The following is a 23,503-nucleotide window of genomic DNA, read 5'->3' on the forward strand; positions in this document are numbered from 1 at the left end:
TTCTAAAAAGTGGGATAACATTAGCTACCCTCCAATCCACAGGAACTGATCCTGAATCTGTAGAACATTGGAAAATGATCACCAATGCGTCCACGATTTCAAGAGCCACCTCCTTGAGTAGCCTGGGATGCAGACCATCAGGCCCAGGGGATTTATCAGCCTTCAGTCTCATCAGTCAGCCCAACACCATTTCCTGACTAATGTGAATTTCCTTCAGTTCCTCCATCACCCTAGGTCATCTGTCCCCTAGTACATCTGGGAGATTGTTTGTGTCTTCCTTAGTGAAGACAGAACCTGTTCAACTCTTCTGCCATTTCCTTGTTCCTTATAATAAATTCACCTGTTTCTGTCTTCAAGGGACCCACATTTGTCAACTATTTTTTTTCCTCTTCACATACCTAAAGAAGCTTTTACTTTTATTATTATTATTATTATTATTATTATTATTATTATTATTATTATTATTATTATTATTATTATTATTAATAAATTGTTGACAACATTAGCGACGCAGTGGTGCTGGTTTCCGACAGGCACGGTGATGGATGCACCACACATCTCTGTCCTCCATGTGATAACTGCTCGTTTCTAAGCTTCCCCCCCCCCGTCTAGTTTCAGTAAAAATTCTGAATCAAGCACTTGGAAACAACTACATTGTTTCAAGTTCACGCCGTCCCGATCGTTCTTCCAGAAGATCGACGCTGAGCCACGTGATTGTGGACTTTTATAGGTCCCGGGACCTTGAGGGGCCAAACCACGTGGGGGTGGTCTCTTAATAATCCAATTACAGATATCGATTAACCCCATACGTAACAGGCATTCCCCTAACCCAATAATACAGCAGCTCATACATTGTATAAGAAAGAAATCTCCCGAATATAGCAAACAAGAACAAACATTGAAACATGTGGCCCGAGATTCAAACCATTTCTCCAAGGCTCAACAGTTCGACCAATCATCAATTATCAGGATGACCATCTTGCAACATTATTTATACTATTTATAATGCTTTTGCAGCGATCCAATAGAAATTTAAGAGAAACATGGAGCGCTTGCCATTCTGCATATCAGTCTGAGTCTAGACCGGCTGGTGCCCATCAAAGCCTGTAAAGTTCAGCTGACAAGGGTTAAGCAATTCTGACAAGTGCAGGGATCCTCCATTTTATGGTGTCTTTAATTTAGCCAATATTAACACATCCAGCTGGCAAACTCCTCTTTTATATCCTCTGTCCTCCTTTATATTCTTGGCTAGCTTACCTTCGTACTTCATCTTTTCTCCCCATATTGCCTTTGTAGTTATCTTCTGTTGATCTTCAAAAGTTTCCCAATCCTCTGGCTTCCCGCTCATCTTGGCTGTGTTATACATCTTCTCTTTTACTTTTATACTGTCCTTGACTTCCCTTGTCAGTCACGGTCGTCTCTTATTCCCCTTAGAATGTTTCTTCCTCTTTGGAATGAAATGATCCAACATCTTCTGGATTATTCCCAGAAATACCTGCCATTATTGTGCCACTGTCATCCCTGCTAGGGTCCCTTTCCAGACAACTTTGGCCAGCTCCTCCCTCATGCCTCCATAGTCCCCTTTGTTCAACTGTAATACTGACACTTCTGACTTTCCCTTCTCCCTCTCAAACTGCAGATTAAAACTTATCATATTATGGTCACTACCTCCTAATGGTTCCTTTACCTTGAGTTCCCTTATCAAATCCGCTTCATTACACAACATTAAATCCAGAATTGCCTTCTCCCTGGTAGGCTCCAGTACAAGCTCTCTAAGAATCCATCTTGGAGGCACTCCACAAACTCCCTTTCTTGGGGTCCAGTACCAACCTGATTTTCTCAGTCTACCTGCATGTTGAAATTTCCCATAACAACCGTAGTATTACCTTTGTTACATGATCATTTTAACTCCTAATGCAGTTTGCACCCTACAGCCTACTTGGGGGCCTGTAGATAACTCCCATTGGGGTCTTTTTACCCGTACAATTTCTCAGTTCTATCCATACTGACTCTATACCTTCTGATTCTATGTCACTCCTCGCAAGGGACTGAATTTCATTCCTTACCAACAGAGTTACCCCACCTCCTCTGACCACCTGTCTGTCTTTCCGATGGGACGTATACCCCTGAATATGCAGTTCCCAGCCCTGGTCCTCTTGCACCAAGGCCTCTGTAATTCCAACAACATCATACTTACCAATCTCTAACTGAGCCTCAAGCTCATCCACTTTATTTCTTATACTTTGCGCATTCATATACAGGTGCACAACCTTTTATCCGAAAGCCTTGGGACCAGACACTTGTCGGATTTCGGAATTTTTCGGATTTCCGAATGGAAGATTTTTAGCGTAGATTAGGTAGGTAGCGCGGGCGGCTTGAAAAGTTTGGAGCGGCTGCCTCCTCCCCGGTGACCGGGGAATCATTGTAAATCATTGCTTAAATGTTAGTCAGTTAGTTTGGAGGGATTTTATGGGGGGGGGGGGGTGAAGGGGGAAACTTTAATTCTTAGTCCCCTACCTGGTGGGAGAGGCGGGGAGCGGGCAATGCCTTACCGGGTCGCCGTGCAGTAAGCTCCGGAGCGCTGTGGGCGCCGACTCCCAACATCGCGGAGCTGGGGGCTCCGTCCGGCCGCGGGCGGCGCCGGCTGGAGCTCCGACCCCGGCAACTCTACCCCTGGCAGCGCGGCGCTCCAAATCCAGCGCCGCCCGCGGCCGGACGCCCGCAGCCCCAGGGCCGCGATGTTGGGAGTCGGCGGCGTCGCAGCGCTGGGATACCAGCGGGGAGTGGGCAATGCCTTACCGGGTCGCCGTGCGGTAAGCTCCGGAGCGCTGTGGCCGCAGACACACAACATCGCGGAGCTGGGGCTGCGGGCGTCCGGCCGCGGGCCGCGCTGGATTTGGAGCGCCGCGCAGCCAGCGGTAGAGTTGCCGGGGTCGGAGCTACAACCGGCGCCGCCCGCAGCCGGACGCCCGCAGCCCCAGCTGGGAGTTGGCGGTCACAGCGCTCCGGAGCTTACTGCACGGCGACCCGGTAAGGCATTGCCCGCTCCCCGCCTCTCCGACCAGGTAGGGGACTAAGAATTAAAGTTTCCCCCTTCACCCCCCCCCCCACCCACATAAAAGCCCTCCAAACTAACTGACTAACATTTAAGCAATGATTTACAGATGTTTAAGTGTCTCCCCGGTCTCCGGGGAGGAGGCAGCCGCTACAGTAGTACAGACCTGGGTTGACCGTGGGTCGTTTCGGGTCACGTTTGGCGCCAAACGCGAGCTTTGGTGTGCAGACGACATCCTGGAAAAAATGGCCGGTTTTCGGAGTTTTTCGGTTTCCGGAACTCCGGATAAAAGGTTGTGCACCTGTATAACACTTTTAATTCCGTATTCACCTTCCCTCTCACACCAGTTCCTATTTCACCTGACGTTACTCTCTTATCCCTTCTTGAACTTTCCGTCCCATTAATTCGAATATCTTTCGTAAACTTTCCTGTACTCTCTTTCCCTTTAACTTCATCCTTATACTCCCAATTTGTCAACCTTCCCCCCCCCCCCCCCCCGCTAGTTAGTTGAAACTCACCCGTGTAGCACTAGCAAAGCTGTCTGCCAGAAAGTCGGTCCCCCTCCAGTTAAGGTGTAACCCGTTCCTTTTGTACAGGTCACCCCTACCCCAGAAAAGATCCCAGTGGTCTATAAATCTAAATCCCTGCTACCTGCACCAGCCCCTCAGCCACACATTCAGATCCCCTTCTCCCTGTTCCTGCCCTCACCAGCACGAGGTACTGGGAGCAATCCAGAGATAACCACCCTAGAAGTCCTGCGTTTCAGCCTTCTTCCTAAAGGGCCTGTCCCACTTAGGCTATTTTTAGGCTGCTGCCAGCGACTGTCATAGTCGTAGCAGGTCGCCGAAAAACTGGCGACTAGAACCCCCTTCGACATAAAATTTGAAATAGAATCATTACTTTCACAAAAAAAAACGAAGTCAGCACCGGCGACAACTTACGTCACCTGGCGACAACCTACGTTAACCAGGCGACAATTACAACAACACCTACGTCAGGAGAAATCAAGCTACGCTCATTGGCGTCAAACCCACTGTCGCCGACTGTCTCTGAAAAATATTCAACATGTTGAAAATCCAGCTATGACCAGAAAGACGCTACGACTCTTTGGGTGACTGAGGAGACTACTCACGACCACACGGGCGATACCCCGGCGACCATGTGGCGACAGCCTAGACGCCTGCAATCGCCTAGAAAATCACCTAAGTTGGTCAGGCCCTTAACTTTCTAAACTCACGTTGCAGATAACATGTAATTAACAAACTAATACTGATAGATAACATATAATGAACAAAAGTTCAACATATGAATAAGCCCAATACTGATGCACAAACACTTGGAAGTCCTTAATACAACCAAGATGATTAGTTAGTGCTGTATAGTGTTCAAGAGGCTGATGGTTCTTGTTGGGAAGAAGCTAATCATGACCTGGTGGTCACGGTTTTCAGACTACTATGATTTCCTGCACGTCTTTGGAGTGTGGGAGAAAACCGGAGCTCGCGGAAAAAAAACCCCACGCAGTCACAGGGAGAACAAACAAACTCCGTACAGGCTCCATAGTCAGGATTGAACCCAGGTCTCTGGCGCTGTAAGACAGTACCTCCACATTAGCCGCACCACAGTGCCACCCTTTGCTGCATGGCCCACTGAGTTCCCCCAGTAGTTTGTGTTTTGTTCCAGCTGACAGCATCTGCAGACCCAGCTGAAGGCATAGGTGTGAAACTTGGTGGAGCAATATGGGAGAGTGTAGAGGAACAGGAACAGTGTCGGGATGTAGATGTATGCAGAGAGAAGGTCACAGAGGGACCTTGGAATAAATAGCTTGGGAATAATTCAAGCTTCATTGAAAGTTGAAAAATATTAACCAGCTTTTGCATGAACTTTTCAAACAGGCTCCAAGTTATTATACAGAAGATAAACTGAGTAATAGAGGAGGTGTTTGGTGAAATTCTAGGTTAAAGGGGCAATAATTTGCAGATGGAAGCCTGCCATTGTAGTTGTGCTATTTAAGATATCTTAATCCTTGGCACATTGTGTTTATGTTTTATTTTTAAAGTATTTGAGGTTCTATCCCCGCTGTGTGTATTATATTACATGGAACGGGCAGAGCAAACACATGCCATTTATATTCCACAGCTACCGCTCTATTAAACTTAGGAGGCTTAGCTTAGTTTAGTTTAGAGACTCAGCGTGGAAACAAGACCTTCGGCCCAGCGAGTACACCGGCCAGTGATCACACGCGGACTAGTTCTGTCCTATACACGAGGGACAATTTAACAAAGCCAATTAACCTACAAACCTGTACGTCTTTAGAATGTGGGAGGAAACCGGAGCATCCGGAGAAAACCCACGTGGTCACAGGGGGAACGTACAAAGCGTATAGACAACGGCTGTAGTCAGGATCGAACCCGGGTCTCAGGCGCTTTAAGGCAGCAACTTTAAGCACCTGCGCCATTGTGCCAACTAAGACGCGTTCATTTTTGTGAGACCCACTAGTGTGTCCTGGCCTTCCAGTACTCTCCAAATGCCGTTCTTTCTCTTGATAGGATTTCCCTTTAAAATCATGACTGTTTCGGGACTGTCATTTTAATACTGAAAAGAGACACAAAATGCTGGAGTAACTGAGCGGGGTCAGACAGCATCTCTGGAGAAAAGGAATAGGTGACGTTTCGGGTCAGAAGGAAACATTCTGAAGAAGTTGTTCTGACCCGAAATGTCATTGAATCCTTTTCTCAAGTGATGCTGCCTGACCTTCTGAGTTACTCCAGCATTTTGTGTCTATCTTTGGTGTAAATTGTCCCCTAGTGTGTGTATGTTGGTGTACGGGGTGGCCGGCAGGGACTCGGTGGGCAGAAGGGCCTGTTTCCACACTGTAGCTCTAAAGTAAAACATTTACGTCAAGCAAGTTGTTCTGAAAACATGTGTGCTTGGGCGACTTTACTCTGGTGTGAGACACCTGAAGCATTTGATGAAACCTATTGCGGCAGACGGCATTTTTTCCATCGCAGCTGAGCACGTCACTTCATGGTTGTAGCGCTGGCTTTGAGCTGAGCGATTGCCCAGCCCCCCTCCCCCTCTCGCAACAGCGGACGTGATTGTTTGTCCTAACTCTTGTTTCTCCCTTACCCCCCCCACCCTGCAGGAAATCATCAATGCCTTGAAGCAGGCTTGGCACGTCAACTGCTTTGTGTGTGTGGCTTGCAAGCATCCCATTCGTAACAATGTCTTCCACATGGAGGATGGGGACCCTTACTGCGAGAAAGGTAATACTCAGATCTCCACCGTACCTTACGAGAAGGTTGATTCACACAGCCGAAGGCTTTCCTTAACGTTCCCTGCTGAGGGACTGCACCGCCAGTGGCCACCATGCGGCTCAATCAGTGTTGAGTTGGGCGACACGGTGGCGCCACTGGTCGAGGCGCTGCCTCACTGCACCCGACACCCGGCTCCCATCACGTGCATGCAGAGATTAATTTAACTTGGCCTCAGGTTTGGCACGAACATTGTGGGCTGAAGGGCCTGTTCCTACGTTTAGGGTGGAAATACAGTGTGGTAACAGGCCCATCTGCCCTCCGAGTCCACGCCAATAAGCGATCACCCGTCGACTAGTTCTATAGACAATAGGTGCAGCAGTAGGCCATCCGGTCCTTCGAGCCAGCACCGCCATTCAATGTGATCATGCCTGATCATCCACAATCAGTACCCCATTCCTGCCTTCTCCCCATATCCCCTGACTCTGCCACCTTTAAGAGCCCTATCTAGCTCTCTCTTGAAAGTATCCAGAGAACTGGCCTCCACCGCCCTCTGAGGCAGAGAATTCCACAGACTCACAACTCTCTGTGTGAAAAAGTGTTTCTTCATCTCCGTTCTAAATGGCTTGCCCCTTATTCTTAAACTATGGCCCCTGGTTCTGGACTCCCCCAACATCGGGAACATGTGTTCTGCCTCTATCCTACAAGCTATGGACAATTTACAGATGCCAATTAACCTACAAACCTGCACATCTTTGGGATGTGGAAGGAATCCCATGTGGTCACAGGAAAAACGTACAAAGCCCATACACACAGCACCTGTAGTGGTGATCAAACCCAGGTGTCTGACACTGTAAGGCAGCAACTCTACCTGCTGTACCACTGTGCTGCCCTGTGCTGTTCCACGCTATGACTAACTCCTTTATTTGGGGTTTTAATCTGATTGCCAGCACTCGACACAGACGTTGTGGGCCGAAGGGCCTGTTCCTGTGCGGTACTCTGTGTTCTGCTACATGCTCAGCATTAAAGTGAGGCACAATGTGCTCTGTCTGTTTGCCTGACGCCATAAGGTGATGCTCATAGTACCAATGTGACACTACTCCTGATATCTTTCTTTCCACAGATTACTACAATTTATTTGGCACTAGTTGCCAAGGCTGCGACTTCCCTATCGAGGCTGGAGACAAGTTCCTGCAAGCCTTGGGCCACACCTGGCATGACACCTGCTTTGTCTGCTCTGTAAGTGAAACGCACTGCATGAGCCCTGTCGCCCCCCTCCAGATAATCTTGCATTCTCCTGCGTAACCCACCTGTGCAGGGGCGCTATAGTGGTGCAGCTGGTAGAGCTGCTGCCTCACAGCGCCAGAGACCCACGAGAGGTATGAAAGAGCCTCTAGTTTCCATCTCCCCTGACTCTCAATCTGAAGAAGGGTCTCAACCCGAAACATTACCTCTTTCTTGTCTCCAGAGATGCTGCCTGCCCATTGAGTTTCTCCAGCGCTTTGTATCTATCTTCGATGTAAACCAGCATCTGCGGTTCCTTCCTGCATATCGGATTGAGACTCAATGTGTCTGTACGCCCGTACTGATATAGTAGTGGCCAGAGGATCTGGGGTGACGGAGGAACTGATGGAAATCCACATTAGTCAGGAAATGGTGTTGGGTAGACTGATGGGACTGAAGGCTGATAAATCCCCAGGGCCTGATGGTCTGCATCCCAGGGTACTTAAGGAAGTGGCTCTAGAAATTGTGGATGCATTGGTGATAATTTTCCAATGTTCTATAGACTCAGGATCAGTTCCTGTGGATTCGAGGGTAGCTAATGTTATCCCACTTTTTAAGAAAGGCGGGAGTGAGAAAACAGGGAATTATAGACCAGTTAGCCTGACATCGATGGTGGGGAAGATGCTGGAGTCAATTATAAAAGATGAAATAGCGGCACATTTGGATAGCAGTAACAGGATCGGTCTGAGTCAGCATGGATTTACGAAGGGGGAAATCATGTTTGACTAATCTTCTGGAATTTTTTGAAGATGTAACTAGGAAAATGGACAAGGGAGAGCGAGTGGATGTAGTGTACCTGGACTTTCAGGAAGCATTTGATAAGGTCCCACATAGGAGATTAGTGGGCAAAATTAGGGCACATGGTATTGGTGGTGGAGTGCTGACATGGATAGAAAATTGGTTGGCAGACTGGAAACAGAGAGTGGGGATTAATGGGTCCCTTTCAGAATGGCAGGCAGTGGCTAGTGGGGTACTGCAAGGCTCGGTGCTGGGACTGCAGCTATTTACAATATACATCAATGATTTGGATGAAGGGATTCAAAGAAACATTAGCAAATTTGCAGATGACACAAAGCTGGGTGGCAGTGTGAACTGTGAGGAGGATGCTATGAGAATGCAGGGTGACTTGGACAGGTTGGGGGAGTGGGCAGATGCATGGTAGATGAAGTTTAATGTGGAGAAATGTGAGGTTATCCACTTTGGTAGCAAAAACAGGAAGGCAGATTACTATCTAAATGGCGTCAAGTTGGGACAAGGGGAAGTACAGCTGGATATGGAGGTCCTTGTTCATCAGTCTATGAAAGTAAGCATGCAGGTACAGCAGGCAGTTAAGAAAGCGAATGGCATGTTGGCCTTTATAACACGAGGAGTCGAGTATAGGAGCAAAGAGGTCCTTCTGCAGTTGTACAGAGCCCTAGTGAGACCACACCTGAAGTATTGTGTGCAGTTTTGGTCCCCTAATTTGAGGAAGGACATTCTTGCTATTGAGGGAGTACAGCGTAGGTTTACAAGGTTAATTCCCGGGATGGCGGGACTGTCATATGCTGAGAGAATGAAGCAGCTGGGCTTGTACACTCTGCAGTTTATAAGGATGAGAGAGGATCTTATTGGAACATATAAGATTGTTAAGGGTTTGGACACGCTGGAGGCAGGAAACATGTTCCCGATGTTGGGGGAGTCCAGAACCAGGGGCCACAGATTAAGAATAAGGGGTAAGCCATTTAGAACGGAGACGAGGAAACACCTTTTCTCACAGAGAGTTGTGAGTTTGTGGAATTCCCTGCCTCAAGAGGCAGGTTCTCTGGATGCTTTCTATAGAGAGCTAGATAGGGCTCTTAAAGATAGCTGAGTCAACGGATATGGGGAGAAGGCAGGAACGGGGTACTGATTGGGCATGATCAGCCATGATCACATTGAATGGCGGTGCTGGCTCGAAGGGCCAAATGGCCTACTCCTGCACCTATTGTCTATTGTCTACTGAGCATAAATTAGCTTCCTACTGAGCTCTAGTGTCTGATTAACTGTGAAACAGATCAAGATACGCTGAGGTCACATGAGGCCGTGAACAAATTCAAGACTTGGGCAGCATACAACCCAACCATATGAACATTACATTCTCCAATTTTAGGTAACCTCTAACAACCCCGGTTCCTTCCACTGGCTTCACAATTTGCAACTCTTCAATTAGTCTGTCTCACACGCTACTTTTAATCTCCAGCCTTTGTTCCAACCATATGCCTATCAACCCCCCCCCCCCACCCTTGCCTGTGTCCATGCACCCATTACCTGCCAGTCTTTGACCTGCATATTCTATCTCCACATTTTCTTCCGCCCCCCTCTACAATCTTTGTGTTGATGGGTCCGGACTCGAAACGTCAACTATCCATGCACTATAGAGATGCTGCCTGACCTGCTCAGTTACTCCACCACTTTGTGTCCCTTTTGTCTAAACCAGCATCTGTAATTTCTTGTGTTTACAAATGCAAGACTCTTTTTAGTTTAGTTTAGGTTACAGATACAGTGTGCGCCAACCAGCGATCCCCGCACACTAACACTATCCTACATCCTAGGGATAATTTACAATTTTTACCAAAGCCAATTAACTTACAACCAGTACGTCTTTGTAGTGTGGGAGCAAACCCGAGCACCCGGAGACAACCCACATGGTCACGGGGAGAACATACTAACTCCATACAGAGAGTACCCATAGTCAGGATCGAACCCGGGTCTTTGGCGCTGTGAGGCTGCAGCTCTCCCACTGCGCCACCCTGACGTGTTTTCCAGATATTTTTGCTTTTTAATTCTATATATCAGTCATTGTTCCCACCGTAGAGACACTTTCGTTTTGTTTTTGTGTGTTCCAGGTCTGCTGTGCAAATTTAGAAGGTCAAACCTTCTTCTCGAAAAAGGAGAAGTTATTGTGCAAGAAACACGCTCACACTGTGAACATCTAAACTCGACGAGCCGCCATGAAGCGGTGGAGTAAAGAGAACATTTGGAAGAGTTGAAGACAAACAAATAATTTGTTTAACTTTTCTTCTTGTATAAGACAGCCAACCCATGATTAGTTATTGGGTTTGATGGGGGGGAAAAAAGAATTTGTATAAGGTGTCTGAATATCGTTTGGTTTGGGACTCTACTTAGATCCTTTGCTAAAAATATCTAGTGGTGTGGTCACATTTCAGAAAGACATTGGAATACACTTACCTGGAATCTTTTATTGGGAATCTTTTAGTGACTTGTTGCAGAACAGCATCTTTAAAGGAGCAAGGTTTCTTAAAAGGCACAGCACTCAAAAAACTCATTCCCTGCTTGCTCGAATGATGTAGTAATTTAGGTAGCGTGATCACACTATACTTCTGATTGACAATTAACATCTGTGTAAATGTAAAATGTCTCTAAATGCCAATTGTAGTCATAGAAACATACAGCGTGGAAACAGGCCCTTCGGCCTAACTTGCCTACTTTTGTAGATTCATAACTGAAACTATCTCTTTTGCTTTTTTAAATAACATCTCCACATTTACATTTCTTAACTTAATTGAGTTTTTTCCATAAGAAATGTTAGTTCCAACCTTGAATATAATTTGACCTAGAAATAGTGTAGAACAAAAAAAAGCCAGGCCAATTCTGACTGATTTATCTCTCTAAAGTTCTGTGATAAGGCTTCAGAGATTTTGCATTTTGACTTGCTTCTGAAGGGTTTATGGGTGGCAAGGTGGCGCAGCTGTTAGAACTGCTGCTTCACAGCGCCAGAGACCCGGGTTCGATCCTGTCCCTGGGTGCTGTCTCTACGGAGTTTGTACGTTCTCCCTGTGACCATGTGAGTTTTCTCCAGGCCAAGTCAATTGATATTTTTAAGACGGAGATTGACTAGTTGATTAGTAAGGGTGTCAGGGGTTATGGGGAGAATGCAGGAAAATGGGGTTGAGAGGTAAAGTTAGATTAGCCATGATTGAATGGCGGAGTAGACTTGGTGGATCAAATGGCCTCATTCTGCTCCTAGAACCTATGAACAAATTGGATCACTTGCTTCAATGGAGCAATCATAGTTTCCACTGCAGTTCTGCATTTTTACATAAAAACTTCCTTCCCGATTAATTCCCATTTTCACTCAGTGATCAGATTGGAAATATTCCCTTCTCTGATTCGGCATGCTCAGCTGGGAGTTGAATAATGTGGGAATGGGGCTAAGAACTCCACCACTTTGATCAAATGTGGAAGTCACATATCAAGATTTATGTTCTACAGTGGCATTTAAGAAACATTTGAATAGACATGGATATGATGGGGCTGGAGGGATATGGAATATGCACAGGCAGATGATATCATGTTCAGCACTGATATTATGTGCCGAAGGACCTGTTCCTATGCTGTAATGTTCTGCGTTCTTTATCTTGCTAATATTCAGTAGTTTATACCGCTGCACATACCGCTCCGCATTCAATATTCTTTAGATACATTGAATGTTTTGCAAAGATTTTGAAAACACCAGGGATGGTATTTTCCTTAATCTACTTTCTCAGCCATGAGGATAGCACAGCCACACAATTTACTCCAGAATGAAGATTATTTTCGCACATCTCAATGTCAATGATTCAATGGGTCAAAGATAGACACAAAAAGCTGGAGTAACACAGCGGGACAGGCAGCATCTCTGGAAAGAAGGAATGGGTGACATTTCGGGTCGAGACCCTTCTTCTATGAGTCAATGATACTGTATGGTCACATGACTGAGGTACAGTGTTTTGCATACAACCCAGTAAAATCACACAGCAGACCTCACCTAGGCAGTACACAAGAGTCACTACGTTTCTGATGCAGACAAAGTTACCAAAGTTCATCGATCAATCTTATCTTCTGCCTACCGCCGCATGTGGCAGCAGGCGGTCCCCTGCCTGTTCTCCCCTTCGATCTCGACGGCCTTCCCCCCCCTTCATTTATTTTGGATGGATAAATCTCATGGTAGTTTGGGCTACTGGATTAGATTGTTCAATTATTATTTATTAGGGAATAGGATAACAAAACAGACCACTACACAGTGAGGGCACAAAGGTGTAGGAGAGAACTGCAAATGCAGGTTTCAACCGAAGATAGACACTGGATAAAAGCTGGAGTAACTCAGCGGGTCAGACAGCATCTCTGGAGAGAAGGAATAGGTGACGTTTCGAAGAATGGTCTTGACTTTTTGTGTCGATCTGAGGACACAAAGGGCTGAGTTTGAAACTTAAGATTGGTAAGATTTTTTTGTTGTACTTTTGAGATGGATATGTGTGTAAGGTCGGCGTGGGTGGAAAGGGGAAGAGAAAGAGAGAGAGAGAGAGAGAGAGAGAGATAGAGGAGGAAGAGTCAAAATAAGATTTTGATGTCAGTCACTGCTTGAAAAATCTCATAAATCATGCAGAAACATGAAACAGCAGATGCTGGTTAATACACAAAAGGACACAGAATGCTAGAGTAACTCAGCGGGTCAGGCAGCATCTCTAGAACATGGATAGATGATGTTTCAGGTTGGGACTGAAGAGGAGTCCCGACCTGAAATGTCACCTGTCTATGTTCTCCTGACCCACTGAGCTACTCCAGCACTTTGTGACCTTCTCATTAATCATGCACTGTGTCACTCAAGTGCCAACGTGTGTTAAATCACATCCTGAAGAATTTCACGGGCAGACAGAGCATTTGGAGGTAATTATAAGCAAAGGAAATAGTCAAATTATGAACCAAATCATGCTTCATTAAAGGTTGTCTGGAGTCTGATTTGAAAACTGCTAGAGTGCACGCTGGCCTGAATCAATGCATCCATACACTTGCACCACAGATGTTACACCCGCTCTGTAAGCCAGAGGGCGCCAGCAGGGAACGATTGACATGAATGTCAGTCGAGAACAGAGATCACCATAGTTAGAAGCTTTTGCTATTTGAGATGGGGCAGCATGGTGGCGCAGCGGGAGAGTTGCTTCCTAACAGCGCCAGAGACCCAGGTTCGATCCTGACTACGGGTGCTGTCTGTATAGAGTTTGGATTTCCCTGTGATCACATGGTGACTCCGGTTCCCTTCCACACTCCAAAGACGTAATTGGCTTCAGTAGAGATTGTAAATTGTCCTTAGTGTGTAGGATAGTGCTAGTGTACGTGGTGATTGTTGATCGGCGTGGACTCGGTGGGCCGAAGGGCCTGTTTCCATGCTGTATCTGTAAACTAAACTAAATAAAAACTAAACTAAATTGTTTGTGCTGACCAACTACTGTTCCGGGTTTTTTTTGTGAGAGCACTTATAGAGAGCGGTTTGAATTGGGACTGGACTCTGCATTTCTTTTTGCCGCCTTCCTTTCACCCGGCTGCAATATGGGAGATTTGTGAATATGAAGATGTACTGAGAGCCCCATGATTTTCTCCCTCCTTTCTTGCACCCCCTCCACCCCCACCCCTACCCAGTTGAAGAGGCTTGTGAACAGCAAGCGCATTTTGCAGAGACAAGGAACTGCAGATGCTGGTTTACAAATAAAAAGACACAAAGTACTGGAGTAACTCTCTGGCTCAGGCAGCATCTCTGGAGAACATGGATAGTTGATTATTCTGGTCGGGACCCTTCAACAAGCGCAGTTTGCAAGTGGGTTCATATAATTTGCAGACACAAGGAACTGCAGATTCTGGAGTCTTGAGCAAAACACAAAGTGCTGGAGTAACTCAGCATGTCAGGTGATATTTTGGTAGACCCTTCTTTAGCTGAGCTACTCCAGCGCTTTGCGTTTTGCTCATTCAATTTGCACATACACTTTGTATTTAACCTGGGGACTGGTGGACTGGCGCTGTGTTTGCAGGGGAAATGGTTTGATTTCCCAGCCGAATCTCCGCTAGCAGTCTGAATGTTTCTAATCCATCCTGTGGTACATTTGCAAACGAGCCAAAGCCTTGTTTATGAGCACAGAGTTCTGCCGGCTTTCTGCCTTTTGCCATTTCATCAACGTGAGTCCTTCCACCAAAGATGGAGATAGTGTAATCACCCCACCACCCTCACAGTTTGCAGTGCTTTCTAAATATATCTGAAATTATTCTAAGGCTTTAATGCAACTCTTGCTTAAAATTAATTCACTGGCCATGTAAGCAAACCAGCTTGCATTTAACCAATTTATGCATGGCTATTTTCTACATATGTATGTTGAGAATAATTTTGAACTGAAATGCTTGATTGTTGATATGCTTCCAATGAACAATAGATTGTAACAAAAATATAATCAAAGGACAGTTTCTCATCAATAAATTTGTTTCGTCATTCTTGAAAACCATTGTTTGCATTTTCTTTTTTTCTCTTTTTTTCAAATCTTTATTTCTCATTCCAATAAATGACTATAATATTACTGTGATTATGTTACTGAGACCTCTATAATACAGAAACACGTTCAAATTACAGCACGACCTCTGTGGAGTTTATATTTGGTTTATTGATTTCAAATTATTATTGAAAAGCTAACCATAAAAACAAGGATTGCATGGAGGAAGGTTAGTTTAGAGATACAGTGTGGAAACAGACCCTTCCGCCCACCAAGCCTACACCGACCAGTCGACCCGTACACTGGTTCTATCCTACACACTAGGGACAATTTACAGAAGCCAATAAACCTACAAACATGTATGTCTTTGGCATGTGGGAGGAAACCAGAACACCTGGGGAATCCCACACGGTCACAGGGAGAACGTACAAACTCTGTACAGGAAACAGCCTGTAGTCAGGATCGAACCCGGGTCTCTGGCGCTGTAAGGCAGCAATTCTACCGCTGCGCCACTGTTCCTGAGGCACGAGGTATGACAGATGTTGGAACCTTGATCAAGGCACGAAGTGCTGGAGAAGCTCTGTGGGTCAGGCAGCATCTGTGGAGGGATCGGACAGACAACGTTTCTGGTGCGTGCCTTAGAAGTTCCCCAACAGGAAACAAAGATGCACTGTGACATCCACTCCCAAGTGAAGACCAAGTCGAAGACATTCAAAATGTAATAACAAGGAACTGTTGATGCTGGACCAAGTCCACACTGACCAGCGATGAACCTACAAACCTGTACATCTTTGGATTATGAGAGGAAACTGGAGCACCCGGAGAAAATGATACACTGGTTCCATCCTACAGGATAGGAACAATTTGCAGAAGCTAATTGACCTACAAACCTGCATTATTTGGAATGTGGAAGGGAACCGGAGCACCCGGAGAAAACCTGGGTGACCTTTGATGAGGAGAAGGAAATTCTTGTCTTTGTGAAATTTCAGTTGGTTGTGATACCCTTTAGATAAAACAGCAAGCTGGTTCATCATTGTCTCATGAAGTTATAGTGTTCGGGATGAAAAGCTGATTTATAAGCAGTGCGGTGCCAACAGTGAGAACAACTTCTTTATCACTTAATGTGAGATCAATGATCCATACAGCACAAGAACTCAAAAACCCTCGCAACTTCACTGCCTGGCCCCATCTTCTCAGTCAACGCTCAGGGTCGAAGATGACTTGCTACTCTCCCTTTTCTGTGGTCTTGAGTTTAGACTTTAGAGATACAGTGTGGAAACAGGCCCTTCGGCCCACCGAGTCTGCACCAACCAGCGATCACCACGGTGCACTAGCATTATCCTACACACTAGGGACAACTTACAATCTCTACCAAAGCCATAAAACTACAAACCCGCCCATCTTTGGAGTGTGGGAGGAAACAGGAGCACCCAGAGAAAACCCACGCGGTCACAGGGAGAACATATAAACTTTGTACAGACAGAGCCCGTAGTCGGGATCGAGGTTGGGTCTCTGGTGCTGTGAGGCAGCAACTCTACCACTGTACCAAGTGTGCAGTCCCTCCAAACACTAACCTAATGAGTTAGCTGATGTAACCAATGTGGGCCCTTCAAACTTGCCACAGGTGAAGTAGGACAAAGAACAGCACAAGACAGGATCAGGCCCTTCAAGCCCACAATGCCTGTGCTCAACGTGATGCCAAGTTAAACTACTCAGCCTGCACTGCATGTGACCCATATCCCTCTATTTCCTGCATATCCATGTGTCTTCCTAAAAGTCTCTAAAATGCCACTATTGTATCTGCCTCCACCACCACCCCTAGCAGCACGTTCCAGGCACACACCGCCCACTCTGTAAACAATTGCCCAGCGCATCTTCTTTGCCCCTCTCACCTTAAAGATCTGCACTCTAATCTTCTAGTCTTGGACATTTCCACCCAGGGAGAAAAGGTTTTGACCCTATCTAGGCCTCTCATAATTATCTATTTAGACTTCCATCAGGTCTCCCCTCAAACACCGGCGCTCCTGAGAAATGGGCTCTTGAAGTTATAGTGTTTGGAAATGAAACGCTGATTCATACGTAGTGCGGTGCCAACTTTGAGAGCTATTTCTATGTCACTTAATATGCGATCAATAATCCATAAAGTGCAGGAACTCAAAAAGCCTCATCAACCTCACTGCCTGTCCCCATCTTCTCAGTCAAGGATGAGGGAGGAGAATGACTTACACCTCTCCCACTTCAATGGGACCTGCAGTAGCTAATAACACCCATGTGAGACCATCAGTCTTTGCCACAGGTGAGATATTAGGTGCTACACAGATGGTCAGGTCAGGTGGATGGTTTTGGAGGTGGTACACTGTTCCATTTATAAATATATTCATATAGTCATACTAGACTAAGTGGGACCCGTTGGGTCCCAGCATCACACGGGACGGCTGGTCACCAACGCAATATTCCACCTCTCCACCAATTCCAATATTGCCAGTAGAGGGGTGGGGGTTTTCTGTTGCGCTAGTATGGGTGTGGTGGGCCAAAGGTACTGGTTTCCAGAGGGCTAGTATAGACATTGGGGGCCAAATGGATTCTTGGGCTGGCAGCCAACTGTTGCAACGATTTTAAAAGCCAAGCCAAGGCAAACAATTTGGCTGCAGCCACCCGACAATCAAAATTCATTTTGTGAACACAAACTTTTTTTAAAAGCGAGGCAAACAATTGGGCTGCAGACCCTTCCTGGGTCTGGCAGATAATGAGTGAGGGAATACACTTCCGGGTTTTAATGTCCCTCCCCCCTGCCGCCAGCGGGGGCAGCAGAGAGAATGGAGATTATTTTTTAAACAATAATATCTCTCTGATTTTTCATAGATGGAAAAAATCCTCCGGTCACGGAAAGCGGAGGGGAGCTCTGAGCGAGGTGGCCAAAAATGGTGGCTGTAGGTGGCTGTGTTCTCTCGGAAATCGCAGCACAGTGGGCCAAAAGCGGTCAAGATCAGACTTTTAGTAATATAGATAGATGGTCATAATATCCTACAGCCTCATCGGGTCCACACCAACAATCAACTGCCCTACTTTAGTCTGAAAAAGGGTCCCGACACAAAACCTCAACTATAGGTGGGTACAGTGGAGTTGCTGCCTCACAGTGCCGGTGACCCGGGTTCGATACTAACTATGGGTGCTGTCTGTATGGAGATTTCCCTGTGTCCATGTGGGTTTTCCCTGAGTGCAATTGTTTTCTCCTCACTCCAAAGGCTTACAGGTTTGTAGATTAATCAGCTTGATAAAATTGTAAATTGTCTCTAATGTGTAGGATAGTGTTGGTGTGCAGGGATCTCTGGACGGCTCAGACTCGGTGGGACGAAGGGCCTGTTTCCACGCTATATCTCTAAACTAACCTAATCCATGTTCTCCAGAGATGCTGCCTGACCCCCTGAGTTACTCCAGCACTTCGTGTCATTTACTGTTTTTATGATTAGCATTTTAATAATAATTTGGAGTTAAATAAACCGAACTTATGTAGAAACAAGGAACTGCAGAAGCTGGTTTACCAAGGAAAGACACAAGTATATCAGCGGGTCAGGCAGCATCCCGAGAGTACATGGATATGTGACATTTCGGGTCAGGACCCTTCTTCACACTTTCTAAACTGAGTTTACTATATTCTGCAACTGCTATGCTGCTGCTATTTAGTTACTCCACCATTTTGTGTCTTTTTTTGTTGTAAAACAGCTCCTCCAGTTCCCTTATCGAAAATCAATCCCCCATTCTACATAATACCCACTTTCTTCTCCCGATATTTCGCTTTATCCGTGACCTTGTGCACTAATGACACCTCTTAAACTCTTGTACACCAAAGAGAAACATCCCAGCCTATCCAATCTCGCCCTATAACTCAAGCCTGCATCCTGGTGAATCTCTTCTGCATCCTTTCCAAGATAATAGCATCCTTCCTGTAGCCGGGCACACGCACTACCTCAAACATGACCAACTCAGTCTAGTTACAACTTACTGCCTGAACACGGCAAGCCTCTTTCACTAAAGAAGGACACAAAGTGCTGTAGTAATTCAGCAAGTCAGGCAGCATTTCTGGACCTTCAGATGGAAGATAGGTCCTGACCGGAAATGTCACCCATCCTTCCTCTCCAGAGATGCTGCTTGACCCGCTGAGTTACTCCAGCCATTTTTTTGTCTATCTTTGGTATAAACCAGCATCTGCAGTTCTTTGTTTCCACACTGGGCCTCTTTCACTCTTTATCGACTGTCAGGATGACATTCCAATGGTATCTGTTGATTATACGTGAGTGAATACTTTGCAACAATAATGGATTTGAATACGGTCAGTGATTCTTTATCATTACATGTACTACAGACGTATGGTGGAATTATTTTTTTGCACACAGTTCAGCAAAGTATTGCCATACCTAAGCACAGTGGTGTTGGAGGCAGATATGATAGTGAAGTTGAAGATTCTTTTGGATAGGCACATGGATATTCAGGAATGGAGGGAGATTGATCACATGTAGGCAGAGGAGATTAATTTAATTTGGCATCATATTCAGCATGGACATTGTGGGCCAAAGGGTATGTTCCTATGCTGTACTGTTGTATGTAGAAATAAGGAAGCGCAGATGCTGGTTTACCAAAAAGACAAAGTGCTGGAGTAATTGAGTGGGTCAGGCAGTATCTCCATTCTCCAGAATTTCTCCAACATTGTCAGAATAAAAGGGCATACCTTCAGGAAGGAGATGAGGAGTAATTTCTTTAGTCAGAGGGTGGTGAATCTGGCATTCATTGCCACAGACGACAGTGGAGGCCAAGTCAATGGGTATTTTTTTTATAGCTTCTTCATTAGTAAGGGTGTCAAACATTATGGGGAGAAGGCAGAAGAATGTGGTTGAGAGAGGAAGATAGATCAGGCATGATAAAATGGCGGCGTAGACTCGATGGGCTGAATGGCTTAAATCTGCTCCTGTGATATGAACATGAACTTTCTGTACATTTCTATGTTAAAATTCTGGCTCTGGGACACTTAGTCAGAATAATTATCAAGCTATGATATGTCTGGAATGTAATCATTGTAATGCTATTTAGATAGTTGACTGCAGAGGCCAATTGGGAGAGCAAGGAACAGCGTCACCCCAGCCACCCTCTTCTCCCCTCTCCCTTCAGGCAGGTAATCATGAAAAGTTGAGATGGTCCATTGTGAGCTAGGAGATTACACAGACACTGAAATTCAACAATTAACGGGACGGAGGTGGAACGTGTTTCCAGCTTCAGATTCCTGGGGGTCAACATCTCCGATGACCTCTCTTGGACCCACAATACCTCAACTCTGGTCAAGAAGGCTCACCAGCGTCTCTTCTTCCTGAGGAGACTAAAGAAGGTCCATCTGTCTCCTCAGATTCTGGTGAACTTTTACCGCTGCACCATCGAGGGCATCCTTACCAACTGTATCACAGTATGGTATGGCAACTGCTCCCTCTCCGACCGGAAAGCACTGCAGAGGGTGGTGAAAATTGCCCAACGTATCACGGGTTCCTCACTCCCCTCCATTGAGTCTGTCCAAAGCAAGCGTTGTCTGCGAAGGGTGCTCAGCATCGCCAAGGACTGCTCTCACCCCAACCACAGACTGTTTATCTTCCTACCATCCGGGAGACGCTACAGGTCTCTCCGTTGCCGGACCAGCAGGTCCAGGAACAGCTTCTTCCCTGCGGCTGTTACACTACTCAACACTGTACCTCGGTGATTGCCAACCACCCCCGACACCAGGAAACAAAATACTATGACTCTTTGCATGTAAATAGATGTATTTATTGCTCGTATTTATGTCTCTCTTCTAGGGAGATGCTAACTGCATTTCGTTGTCTCTGTACTGTACACTGCACAATGACAATAAAGTTGAATCTGAAACTGAATCAACAAGTCTGAAAAAGGGTCTCAACCCGAAATGTCCCCCATTCCTTCTCTCCAGAGATGCTGCCTGTCCCTCTGAGTTACTTCAGCATTTTGTGTCTACCTTCGATTTAAACCAGCATCTGCAGTTCTTTCCGACACATTGAAACTCCACAGGACGGCAGTGAAACTCGTACGACGACAAGGGTGGGGGAAGCAAAAGTTCACTTGACCCAATAGGGCTCTGTTGCCGGAGATTGCCGAAGTGAAGGGAAACGAGCGAGAGGTGTCGCCTCGGCGTTGCCGGAGATTGCCGAAGCGGGTTCGGCTGCTGGAGGTGCGGGTGGTTTGCCGAAGTTGCGCCTGGCGCTGAGTGCGTCCCGCAGCCTGGCTGGCGGAGCTGAGAAAGCGGCGAAGAGAGGGGGCGAGCTTTGAAACTCATCAGCGCAACAAACCTGCCCGCGATCCCAGCGTGAAGCGGAGCAAGCGGGAGAGACAAGCGCCGGGCACAAGCGTTACAGAATCATTGGAAAAGTGCAAAGACTGCCTTGCGGTAAGTGCAAAAATGTTGGAGCAATGTGGAGCTTTGCAACGTGAAAGTACCTGAAACATGTCAAAAAAGTGAAAGGCTATCACTGTGTAAATTGCATTCAGTAAATCTTGCAACGATTCAAAGCGCTACCATCAATTTAGCAGCAATTAGATTCATGTGATTGCTATTTTGCATTGAGAATGTGAACATGTATTTTATTTGTAATGTAATGAATTATAGACGTTGGTTTATTTCTGTTGAATGAAAGTTTGAGACTGTTCCCAAGACATTGTTGCTTTGCGAGCAGCGGGAGATAATTCAAGTAATGTTATGGGGGAATAGTTTTTTATTGGAAGATTATGTGCAAAGACTATGTGAGAAAGCCAGGGTTTTCTTTGGGGGAAATAGACAATGGGAAGTATTTTAAGTTCCACGGTGAACACAAGGTAAACCGATTGCAGTGTGCGGCTTCATTCGCTCGGGAGGGCGATGTTCAGCTCGGCTCCTGCTCGCCCGAGTTGTTGGGCTTTTCCAATGAGAAGCTGTTATATTTTCGCCGTTCTTGGCTGTACATTGAAGAGACTTGATTGTGCGCAACAGTCTCCAAATTTACTGCCGTCCTTTCGATGGATTAAAACATTGGTTGGAACTATACTGCGATGTTCAATCTGACCCCACACCCTGGTTGAGGGGAATTGTACCAGTGTGGAAACAGGCCCTTCGGCCCAACTTGCCCACACTGACCAACATGCCCCGTCTACACTAGCCCCATCTGCCTGCGTTTGGCCCGTATCTCTCTAAACGTGTCCTTCCATGGACCAGTCTAAATGCATCGTAAACGTTGCGATGGTACCTCCTCCAGCACCTCGTTCCATACACCCACCACTCTTTGTTACCCCTCAGGTTCCCATTAATTCTTTTGCCTCTCACTTTAAACCTATGTCATCTGGTCCTCGATTCTCCTACTCTGGGCACGAGACTGTGCGTTTCGCCGATCTATTCCTCTCATGATTTTGTATACCTCATTAAGATCACCCCTCATCCTCCTGTACTCCAAGGAATAGCCTGCTCTACCTCTCCCTATAGCTCAGGCCCTCGAGTCTTGGCAATATCCTCGTAAACCGTCTCTGCACCCTTTCCAACTTATTCCAGGACTGGATATTTATCTAATTCTAATCTCCCTTCACCAGGGTAAAAGCCCGTGATAAAATTTAATGAAAAGGAACTGCAGATGCTGGTTTATACCAAAGGTAGTCACAAATTCCTGGATTCAGATTCAGATTCAACTTTATTGTCATTGTGCAGTGTACAGTACAGAGACAACGAAATGCAGTTAGCATCTCCCTAGAAGAGCGACATAAATACGAGCAATAAATAAATCTATTTGCGTGCAACTCGGTGTGTCGGGCAGCATCTCTGGAGGAAATGGACAGCTGATGTTTCGGGTCGAGACGCTTTTTTAGACTTTATCCTTGATCTCCCCACATCACCATATATATCCCTTGTTGCCCTTATCCCTAACCAGTCTGAAGAAGGGTCTCGACCCGAAATGCCACCCATTCCTTCTCTCTAGAGATGCTGCCTGTCCCACTGAGTTACTCCAGCTTTTTGTGTCTATCTTTCTCCTTGAATATCCTTGTTAATCACTCAAAGTGGTTTACAAGTAAACTATAAAACCTGATGGATGATATGGATAGATACTGGCCGTCACCTCCAAGTGAGTAGATCTGTTATTAATATGTTCATGTCATAGGAGCAGAATTAGGCCATTCGCCCAAACAAATCTATTCTATCATTCAATCACGGCTGATCTATCTTTCTCTCTCAACACCATTCTCCTGCCTTCTCCCCATAACCGCTGACACACGTACGAATCAAGAATCTGCCGATCTCCACCTTAAAAATGCCCAATGACTTGGCCTCCACAGCCGTCCGTGGCAATGAGTTCCACAGATTCACCACCCTTACTGGAATGATGATCAGCATTTAATTTAAATAACTCATACCCATGGGAAGATAGACACAAAATGCTGGAGAATAACTTAGGATTCAGGCAGGTGTTCAGGCAGTATCGCTGGAGAACATGGATAGGTGATGTTCTGGGTCGGGCCCTGTATTTTACCTAATAAGCTAGTATTGGTTGCATTGGTGGGAACAGATCAAAGCTGATATTGGTAACTGGCAGGCAAAGTTAGTATTCAGTGAGAAATTGTTGTACCCTGGC

At 46.0% G+C, this 23,503-nt stretch overlaps 2 protein-coding genes across 9 annotated transcripts in view; both read left to right on the forward strand.

Annotated features, from left to right (window-relative positions):
• Positions 1–11,164, forward strand: part of pdlim5 (PDZ and LIM domain 5) — a 206,933-nt gene extending 195,769 nt beyond the window's left edge. For 6 of the 7 annotated variants that reach the window (XM_033022505.1, XM_033022514.1, XM_033022531.1 and 3 more), the window contains 3 exons: positions 6,198–6,318; positions 7,430–7,545; positions 10,455–10,796. In XM_033022505.1, coding sequence (XP_032878396.1) covers positions 6,198–6,318; positions 7,430–7,545; positions 10,455–10,544 — 327 coding nt within the window. In that variant the 3' untranslated portion in view covers positions 10,545–10,796. Of the gene's footprint in view, positions 1–6,197; positions 6,319–7,429; positions 7,546–10,454 lie in introns of all 7 variants that reach the window. The other variant, XM_033022484.1, reaches the window with a different exon arrangement.
• Positions 11,165–21,102: 9,938 nt separating this feature from the next.
• bmpr1b (bone morphogenetic protein receptor type 1B) overlaps positions 21,103–23,503 on the forward strand; it is a 424,691-nt gene continuing 422,290 nt past the window's right edge. For both annotated transcript variants that reach the window (XM_033022575.1, XM_033022558.1), the window contains exon 1: positions 21,103–21,300. The gene's annotated coding sequence lies outside the window, so the exon portion shown is untranslated. The remainder of the gene's footprint in view (positions 21,301–23,503) is intronic.

This window comes from Amblyraja radiata, chromosome 1, assembly GCF_010909765.2.
Source record: "Amblyraja radiata isolate CabotCenter1 chromosome 1, sAmbRad1.1.pri, whole genome shotgun sequence".
Taxonomy (NCBI): Eukaryota; Metazoa; Chordata; class Chondrichthyes; order Rajiformes; family Rajidae; genus Amblyraja; species Amblyraja radiata.